This window comes from Ostrea edulis, chromosome 5 (assembly GCF_947568905.1).
Source record: "Ostrea edulis chromosome 5, xbOstEdul1.1, whole genome shotgun sequence".
Taxonomy (NCBI): Eukaryota; Metazoa; Mollusca; class Bivalvia; order Ostreida; family Ostreidae; genus Ostrea; species Ostrea edulis.
The window spans coordinates 12,768,994-12,779,706 of record NC_079168.1 but is presented as its reverse complement, the minus strand read 5'-3'; the positions used below and the strand labels follow the sequence as shown (position 1 = coordinate 12,779,706).

The 10,713-nt window shown below is 35.8% G+C and overlaps 1 protein-coding gene across 4 annotated transcripts in view; it reads right to left on the bottom strand.

Moving 5' to 3' along the window:
* LOC125652045 (ADAMTS-like protein 4) overlaps positions 1-10,713 on the bottom strand; it is a 36,442-nt gene continuing 25,729 nt past the window's right edge. For 2 of the 4 annotated variants that reach the window (XM_048880944.2, XM_048880942.2), the window contains exons 6-17: positions 10,408-10,538; positions 10,026-10,230; positions 8,996-9,168; positions 8,070-8,547; positions 7,812-7,944; positions 7,639-7,656; positions 5,947-6,154; positions 5,662-5,868; positions 5,296-5,469; positions 4,940-5,125; positions 4,233-4,383; positions 1-1,439 (exon numbers count right to left, since the gene is read on the bottom strand). In XM_048880944.2, coding sequence (XP_048736901.2) covers positions 1,324-1,439; positions 4,233-4,383; positions 4,940-5,125; positions 5,296-5,469; positions 5,662-5,868; positions 5,947-6,154; positions 7,639-7,656; positions 7,812-7,944; positions 8,070-8,547; positions 8,996-9,168; positions 10,026-10,230; positions 10,408-10,538 — 2,180 coding nt within the window. In that variant the 3' untranslated portion in view covers positions 1-1,323. The remainder of the gene's footprint in view (positions 1,440-4,232; positions 4,384-4,939; positions 5,126-5,295; positions 5,470-5,661; positions 5,869-5,946; positions 6,155-7,638; positions 7,657-7,811; positions 7,945-8,069; positions 8,548-8,995; positions 9,169-10,025; positions 10,231-10,407; positions 10,539-10,713) is intronic. The other 2 variants (XM_056166739.1, XM_048880945.2) reach the window with 1 other exon arrangement.

The window sequence follows — 10,713 nt, the reverse complement described above, 5'->3', positions numbered from 1 at the left end:
TATGTTGTCAAAATTTATTATAGCAGAGTAATAAAACATGTTAAATCATCGTTGCCCTGACCGAAAAAGGTCCGGGTAACGATCAGAATGATATCACATATGTTTATGTACAGGGGATGTGAAAAATATAAACAAAACATCAAATGAGATGAAAACATATATCATATAATATACATAGCTGAATGCGTATTTAAAACACTGCTGCTGAATTATTAGTCATATAGTTTATCAAATACTGATATCTACATGTCTATGTCGCAGAGAAAAGCAATTCTCTTCGTGCTCTTTCTTACTTTAAAAACTAATTAAATGTATGCGTATAATTACACGTTGGTTTTGGTGGGCAACCGATATTATTGAGACTTAGAAGTCGGCAACAGGTGCTTGTGGTAGTGGTGAACAAAACATATGATTGTACTGTGTAACAAGTCCAGTAGATTTATCATATAGATTAAAATCCGACCTAACACTACAATTTGCCAACATTTTCAAAAACATGTTGATCATCACTATATTTAGATGCATACTATAGATATTCTTAAACATAAAGAGACGTGACTCAGGAAGTTTGTGTGAAGGTATGCCCTTGATATCTAGAAAATATGAATAATCGATCGCGAATACAAAAGTATAAATCTTCATTCTACTAAAACTACATGTACTTTGAACGAAAGTATCATGAATGAGTTCGAGTATATTCAATTCATTTTCCAAATTGTCTTTGTTTAAACTGAAAATGGGATGGCCAGCAGGGAAATATGAAATAGAAAGTATTTACTTCTTTTGTTATATTTGTTTACATTCAGATTATAAAACATATCTAATATACAGGATAAAAAGAAATCCGGGACAATTTTAGAATAAAACTCTCTAAAATATATTCGTTGGTTATCATTAGTGAAAACAGTTACAATTTTCATATGTTAAGAAATATGAAATAGAATTTGAATTGGACAAACAATACGGTTGTATTCGATTAGGAGACAAACATGATTACATCTATATGCATATGATTCTTTTCTGGTTCTCGATGTACAAATTTAAGAGTTGCTTCCCTTAGAAAAGTAAATTCCATACGATACTGAAATCTATTTGCTTTTCCTGTATCTGCTTTCCAAGGACCTTCTAAAATATGTATTTTGTCGAGAAAAGCCCATTGATCACAAAAATACTGTCTCATTGCACTTACATTGTGTCATGAATTGACTGGTCTAACAAGCTCTATTTTTCCATTTATACTAAATTCAGTGAGCATACCCCAATCGACATTTTTGGTACATGTAACAGACATTACAACAGAAAGATAACATGTGAAATACTTGCTCAAGATTTCCACTGGGAACACGAATGACAACAAACGTTCATGTAAAACACGTGATCACACAAGTCTCTTCTCACCACCAAATCACACTTAGAATACCGATCCCGACACCCGGAATCTGAAAGGGAAAAACATTATTCTTTCTTTGGAGAATTTGAAACGTTGAATAAAAAAGTGCATCTGTATTTGCAATACAATCTAAAGAATTATTTTAAAAAAAAACCCATCCATTTTTAAAAAAACATCCATATTCTTGATCAATAATTATTCGCTAACCTACTTATTATCAAGTAATTCTCATAATAACCACTGTTCAACGGCCCAGTCTTACTTTTCCTCCACAGAAACTTTTCTCCTGGAAAACTGGCCATCTTGTAGTTTTTCCCTGGGGAAAAGGCTATTATTGCAGAACTTCCCCTATAGTAAGACCCCCCCCCCCCTCCCCCAACTTCACAGCTTTGATTTAGACATGAAATAAAGGTTTATGAAAAGTCAATCGGGCTTTAAATCGATGTTTTTAACAATGAATATCGCAAGTTACATATATTTCTATACATCTGTGGATAAAAACGTAAGTGTGTAATGACGATTATACAAATGTATAAAATTGTATTTAAACAGTATCTTAATTAGTGTTGCAAAATCGGACAAAAGTTACAATCGATTATCGAATTGAATTGGTATCATACAATCGATTAAATAATCGATAGTTTGAACTTCCATTTACGTTTGTATTAAATAAAGTACATATACACTGCGTGATATCCATTCTGATTAAATGATATCCTAATAAATAGATAAAAATTGAAGGCCTTTATACCGTTTTACAATGAAACTTTGGACAAATACGGAATCATACACAATAGCCAACTCCCGATGAATGTTTATCAACACTAATTGATTCACTCCTTTTAACAATATTTCCAGCCAGATTAAAAATTCACTCATTACGGACAGAAGTCAAAGGAATTCCAAGATACCGATAATGTATGGAAGATACTTTGATATTTTTTTCACCACAGCAGAAAGCTCAAACTGAAATCTGCGTTTGGTTTTCTTAGCCGTCAGATACATTGACACTCTTCAGCTTCACGAGGATGATGGGTTTTTTTTCAATGTGAAATTGGTGATTAGTATTTTCTTCATAAATTAAAGTTAAACGTATTATACTGTTGGGAAGACTTTATTCAGCGATTGACTTCATGGCATGTGACCTCGAACTTCCCGTAATTCGCATTTGACTTTTTGTACTATTTGCAAATATTGACGACTGTTGTTCGGTGGTCCTTCACCTTTTTCCCGACTCGAAAAATGTCCAAACTTTCGACTTGGTTGCCCAAGGACAAGGGTATGGAAAGTTGTTAACAAATCTTTATTACACAAATTGGAGTTACGTCCCTTGATACTACTAAACCTTCTACGGGTTCTGTTAACTAAATTATTAACGGAATACTCAGTGACATCGATGTCAAAAATTTCTTGTCTCTGTGTGCGGCCTCAGCGACGATTTTTCGATAGTCGGCGATTATCTTAACAACACTAAATTTCTAATGTTTTTCATCGAATTACTTAGAAATCTAAACTTGCGTATAAGATAAAACTACAACGCATAAAATAATTACGCGAACACGTGCATGCTCGTGTTCTGAATTTAGATTGGATCTAATTGTCTTAATTGTAATTTAACCGACAACGATTTTCTTACTTTCAACCAAATAATTCTCAATTTAAACTTAAGTGCTATTCCGCGTAAGAATCCTGCAAAATTGAATTTCCGCTGCACATCCAATGTTACTTAGAAGTATTTGATTAAAAAAAAAAACACCTCTGAAATGGTCTTTAATTAAGATACTTATGCATAAATCATACACTAAAACGCCATTCCTGCTTCAGATTTCTGTCAACAAATTGTTTTAAATGCTGGATAAATCCGACTGTAAAGTAAAATTAGAATGCACGAAAATGCGCAATGACGCTCGCATGTGGGCGTTCTAAATCCGTTAAATTCAAAAATAGTCTTTAACAAACCTTGTGCACAATTCATTATTTAGTTATTAATGAACTACCACTGGAAGCATTATAGCGTTACCTATTATAATAAGCCATTAAGCTACTCGATCTACACGTGGTAATGCTGAATTCACGATAAAAGCATGCTCAAAGCGGATATTTGTTCACATGTGACGTTTTTGCGTGCAGTTCAAAAAGACACTTACAATGAAGACCGAGATTTACATCACGTATTCATACAAACTACTGGTTTGAAATCGCAAAAGGCGCGCGTGCGCGTAGCTTCCAGCAATCATTTGAATCGACGAATGTATATTCGGAAAGTTACATGTGTATACTAGAACTAAATTAACCAGTAATGGATTGATTTCATGATTAATAGAATGTGTATACTTTATTAAGAGATAATCAATGTCATCTGAAATATTGCAAATTATTGCATACACTTAGCCGGGCCACATTGTATATTTTCTGTGAGTGCAGTCTGGTTATACTTTATGGGAATCCCATTTTAATCATCAGCTTTTCGTGAGGGAAGACCTACAATATAGCCAGTTTTCCTAGGTAAAGATGGCTGGAGGGAAGGTTACTTACTATACAGCGCTGCATCAGTTCTTACCCGAGACTGCTTCTCTGCTACAGGGACCTTTCTCACACAGTTCTTACCTGAGACTGTTTCCCTCCTACAGGGACCTTTCTTACACAGTTCTTACCTGAGACTGTTTCCCTCCTACAGGGACCTTTCTCACACAGTTCTTACCTGAGACTGTTTCCCTCCTACAGGGACCTTTCTCACACAGTTCTTACCTGAGACTGTTTCCCTCCTACAGGGACCTTTCTCACACAGTTCTTACCTGAGACTGTTTCCCTCCTACAGGGACCTTTCTCACACAGTTCTTACCTGAGACTGTTTCCCTCCTACAGGGACCTTTCTTACACAGTTCTACTTCAGATGGTTTTTCTCGAACGTTACAACTGTTGCTAGTTACTCCAAATGTATCCAAACATTGAACATCACGTGTTTTTCTACCCTTTCCACAAGTTACAGAACACTGGAAACAAATCAAATATTGTAACATCAGATATCCTTTTTTGTACATATAATGAACATATTTTCGAGCCAAGAAAGATACTCTTAAACTGAAATATGAATAGCGTCACCTTATGCATTCTTTGAATTTAGAAGAAAAAACCCCCACAAAAGATGTTTGCGATTTTCAAGCGTTTCTGTGAATGTTAAGTGCAAATTTACATATTCATATCTCTTATGTGTGATGTATACACCTATTGGATAAACTATAGCTTTATCCAACATCTGATGGCTGAAAGGTATGTCCGATTGTAACGCGCAAGTAAAAACACGAGGTAACATTGTGTGAGGTTAAATCACTGACGTAGGATGGTAAAGTAATCACTAGGAAAAAAATACGACATCTATGATTGTGTGAGTGTGTGTTTTACCAAATTCGCCGAAATGTTATAATATTCGCTGGGCAAATCTTCGCAAATACTTACACAGTTCCAAACTCGTTGGATAAATCAAATGCAAAATCAAATACATAGCTATCCTTTTATATATTCTCATTTTCATATAGATATGGTAGTTACCTGTCCCCAGGTGGACATAAACCACTGTGGACCGCACATCCTCTCCATCTGGCACGGTTCAGTGTTTTCAGGTTTGTCTTGCATTGGACATCTGTAGTCGGGTACAACTGTAAATCGTCCCCCTCCCGTCTTACTAATGCAAACAACATCTCGGTTCCGATAGCCGTTACCGCAAGTAGCATTACACTGCGAGAAAAGAAGTCAGTCAAGTGGAGGCGGGTAAAAACTAACAGGCATAATATATACAATCAGCATACAATGCATATAGTTAAGGACAGGTATGACGTAGTACATGAATCGGGTCAAGATATGATTAAGGTTAAGAGGTAAGATGTATAAAGATTATCTTTTTTTACCTTTCCCCAGGCTTCAGAGAACCAAGTGCCGTAGCAAGTCCGCCTCGATTTACACGCACGTTCTGTATTTGGTTTATCACGCTGAAGACAGTTTCTTCTGGGGTCTGTGTTTGAATTGGATCCATGGCACACAACCTTTCTTGTTTGTTTACCTTCTCCACATTCAACTGGACACTGGAAATATAAACTATACCATTACTAGGCGTAAGCAATGTATAAAGACCCTCCACAACTTGGATTTTAAAATGAAGTTCTTATTTTAAAACTTATGAATAAGTCATTTGTAATTTAATTTCTCTTTCTTGCAGCTTTGTTTGACTTTTCTGTAAAATGATATCCTGTTTTAAGTTCTAGCTGATAACGTACATCTCTGCTCCAATCCGTGGTGTACCATGACTTCATACTAACATAAACAGATGACACCGTTGTTGTCCTGCAGTCTCCATAACTACATACTGATTTCTCTTTTGGTTTTTCTAAAAGATCACAAAAGTCTCTTCGAACGCGTCTACCATCTTGTGACATACACGTCACACTGCGCATGCGCTTTCCACGGCCACATGTCACTGAACACTAAAATGAGAACAATACACTTACAACTCATCAAATCATCACTTAAAATAATCCAGAATCTTTTCAACGGTTACTCACCTGAGTCCACCTGCCAGTAGTCCATTTAAAGCATGACGCGGTATTACACGGTTGAGTTGTGTTTGGTCTATCTAAACCTAAACAGTCGTTATCTACGACCGATATCAGAACATTTGGCGACATCTCGTGCACACACATCAGTTTTCTAGTCTGTTGTCCCACACCACATGTGACGCTGCATGCTGACCAATCGGAGGGTTGCCATCGACTATCAAAAAAAAGAAGAAAATGTTAGTCGTTCTTCAGTGATCACAATTACATGGGTAAATGAAATAAAATATCAGAAACAGTCCTTTCCAGAGTATGGTTAAAATTTCGAATTCTTGGTGTAAACCCAGTACCCCGGTTTCGAGATACGTCCGAGTTATTTCCCTTTGGAAAACTCTTGTACATAATCAGGTACGAAACAATTTGGTTACATGCGGGAGTGGGACTTAGTGAATCTGCTCAGTAAGATTCTCATACGCAGTTTCATCACCCGAATTCGACTGATACACAAACTAAGTAAATGATAAGTATTAAGTGAGTAATAAAATATGTACACGGAATTCTGATATCACGTTAGTTAATTCGTTGCTCATATGTATCATATCCAGGGGTACATTTTACAAAAGAACTTTCGACTTACGACCAACATTACATATTGGGATTATCCCGCTTATTGCAAGATAATTCACTTCAATGTAAAATAGTGAAGAATTAATGTTGAAAATTAAGTTTCAGAAACATTTTAATTCCTTCATTCAAACTAATAACAGTGTAATACAATTTAAGACTTGCGACTTTGTCGTAAGTTGTTTTGTAAAACAGGATATTACTTGAAAATATGACATTTTTTTATTATACTTTCATGTAAAATACTCGAACCTGATTGGTCGAGAAGCATTTGAAAAAACATATTGTTAACCTCTGAGAACAGAAAACACGCGATCCAGGGTGATAGTATCTAGCAACGGGTAACAGTACTTGACAACGGGTGATATTATAAAAAATTATCACATGCGTCAAATTTATGCGCGTACGGTTCGCCGTAGATTGCTAGACGACGTCGTTTGAGCGTTTGTAATAAACGCGAGTACCCGCATCGAAATACGAAATATCGCATGACAGTGATTGATCAAATGTCAACAGACTAAGTTTTTCTGCTTTCCAGTTTACATAACATTCAGTATAATAAAACAAATATTGCATGTATTTGAGGGTAACATTGAAATTTTCACCCCTCGAGAAACCATTGTCAACCTCGGCTACGCCTCGGTTGACAATGGTTTTCTCGGGGTGAAAATTTTCAATGTTACCCTCAAATACATGCAATATTTATATAATGTTTCACCTTTAGTAAATATTTCTTTCGCTAGAATTTTGTATATCCTATGGTTACATATTTAAAGAGAAGCCGCTTTTGATATCTTTAATCGTCTTCCTCACTGACAGTAGGTCCACTCTATCCCACTTAGACATTCAAAGTTTCACTAAATGCACCTCCTATATAGAAGAGCTCTTATATTGAGACTGGAGTATACATTCCATGTTTTTGTATATGTACAGAACATTCAATGAAATATACTTAATAATGGTATCCCCACCAATCCCTGTTCAATCACTGATGATATGTTAGTGGCATGCCGGTGATTATAACATAATATTGATAGCATATATTGCACCACATTATACGATTTATGTTGAACAAACCTCGTCACATAACGTATTCTGAAAATTGAGTATTATTCAATTAAATAAAAACGACTTGCAACGAAAACAGCCAGTTTGAACTGCAGCTTGGAACCAATAATTGTTTGCTGTACTTTAACTTCTTGTGTGTATTTTTATCTGTTTCTAAAAGATTTATACATATATATACGCACTGGTTTTCCCATTTAGGACAAGGTTTCAACGCACAAGGTTGCGATCCAAGGACGGGTTTTGTTGTCATTAAACAATTCTTTTCCTCTACACGTGTGTTTCCGGAAAAGCATTCCAAGAAAGGTGTTTTTGTGCCTTAGAATACAAAATATATCAAATTTTGTGTAAAGCAATGGTAATAACTTTCTTAATACTAGGTTTCCTCATTGAACGTCTGTTTTCTAAGTCTTCATTCAACTATATTATTTGAATTAGATTACCTTGACCACAGGTTGCTGAACATGGAGTATATCCCGTAATTTCCCATCGTAAACCATTGGCACCTGGAATGGTGTTATTGGCAACAGACGGATCTATTTTCATCGTCTGTCTGTGTTTGTCCGATTGAGATCTATAAAATGTCTCCGATTCTGACAAAGCGCCAGTTTGTGATGAACTATTCTTTTTCTCCATGAAAGTAAAACTTTGAGTGTATCCAGGCATTGCACGAGATCCACTGTCTGTTTGGGCATGATGACGTTGATGATGACGATGATGCGGCCTTGTCTCGTTTTCAGAACTGTTGTTGTTGATTGAGAGGCTGGGAAGTTTGGATTCATGGCCGGAATGGGAAATATTGTGACTTCCACCGAAATCGTCTTCAACAATGATGGCATCATACGAAGACTTTTGGGAAAGTGGACCATGAGGGAGGCTAAATTGGTAGAAAATCCCAGGATTGTGACCAAAAGAAAGCACCTTTCAAGAAAGACATGGTCGCATTACTTACTGGCGAATTATACGGTGAAAAGACATTATGATATTCTCCAGAAACATGAAATATTGTAATACCTTACTTTAATGAAATGTCTTTCGACACAAGCCGAAATCTGTATTCTGTGCTGATTTTTTATGATAATAAAACAATCCTAATAAAAGATTCCATAACCAAATTGTTCAGTTTAATTTAGGTTCAAGATTGTTTCGTCATGCTGAACCATGGACGTGACTGAAACCCCTACAACCGCTTTAGATCTCAAGGGGAAAAATATCTTCTCCACTTAAAATTTGGTGGTGTATTCAGTATTCGGTTGCTGGTTCCTTTTCAAGCGTTAGACAGCTTCATTGAAAGATTGAGTTTCATGGAAGAATTGTCACTTTGTTTTATTTGTCATTCATATATAATCATATGATTAAAGATAAATACCATGATATCTATCGGTTTTGTTGTAGGCCCTTTTGATAGAATGCATTCTCCTGGGCATTTATGTGTTCGTCTGCTGTGATACCGGAACGCTGATCCTGCTGCATTGTATTTCCCGTCACGTGACAGTCGTCGGTTGCCATTTATAAAATATCTGCCTTCTGATATCCGCAATGCTAGGGTTAAACATGTTGAATTCTAAGTATGAAATCTTTTGACCCAATCAAAATGTTCTTCTGAATGCTTTAAGAAATATTGCAGCATTACATGAGCAAACTATACATTACATAATTCTAAACTTGACACGATTTCGTGATTTACATAATGTTCCAAAACCTTATCCACATTCCACAGATGTGATGTCATTAGACCTTTTTATATTCGAAAAACTAATCTTAAATCTCGTAGGTGCATCTCAGCGTGGTAAATTCAAATGCTGCAGGAAATCATCATTGTAAGACGATATCTTTCTTTTTATTCCTAATCGAAGTTATCCCCATGATACTTGTACATTACGACAATGCATTACATTCTAGTTTGATGACATGCATATAAGAAATTTTATTGGAATATATAGCCGCACTCGAACTTGGATTTTACTTTTTAATAAAGCCTCGTAGATATTAAGTGAATAATTCCAAGAAAGAATTATATCTAATCTGTGGTAGTTAAATTATATAACCACTGCTTTGCTATTACTATTATACAGACGAGTAGGTTACAATACTCTCTGTGTTTTCATTCTGAATGATTAAAATAAGTAACAGTACATTTGGTACTTTCCACCAATGCTTAATATACGTATGTCATATACTGTACAAGAGCATGATTTGGAATAGTCTAGATAACTACGTGACAGACAGTATTGGAGTTCTCTTACTGAAAGGACTATTTTTCCGTGTTTTATAGAGCAGATCATGCTGAAACAGGACTTCCTTGTAAATATGGGATTATCTATGTGCAAGGTATTAGCAAATAAACATGTAAAAAAAAAAAAAAAAAAAAAAAAAAAAAAAAAACAGATAAAGAATACCTATGTAATTTCTACTCTGTCCTAGCTGAGTAATATTTATGTTTGTCGCTCCAGCAGGCAGAGTCCCAATTTCATTGTACCCATAATTCAGTTTTTTGGTTTCAAATATATCTTTGACAACACGGCATGTCGACCCATCGCCATTACAAACACCACATAGGTCACGAGTTGCCGCAGAACCAACTTTGTCATCGCATCCTATTTCCTAAAATGATAAAGAGATGATATATAGATAGATAGATAACAGACAAGCATATAGAATGCTAGACACAGACAGACACATCGGCGAACCGATTGACCATGCCAGCTAACTAGCTCTTTTCTTTTCAAACCAAATTGCAAATGACCATTACTTTCTAATGATGCAATGAAGAAAGCTTACAGTACATATTCCTTCGATGCAGACAGAGTTTTGATCTTTGTTACACAGGGCACCGTTCTGCGCATGCTCAGGAAATGTGTTGTAGAAACCATATCTGTTGGCTCTGCAGGTCAGGTCACACTCTCCGTCACCTTTCACAGAAAACGTCATTTTACGACACCGACGACACTAAAGGCCTATGTACATGTAGGTTGTGTTTATGCGTTTCATCATACAATGTAAGACGGAATGAGTACTACATTGCTTTGAGAAATTGCATAATCACGTTTCTCAACTCTTACAAACTGTCCTTATCATAAAATGGTA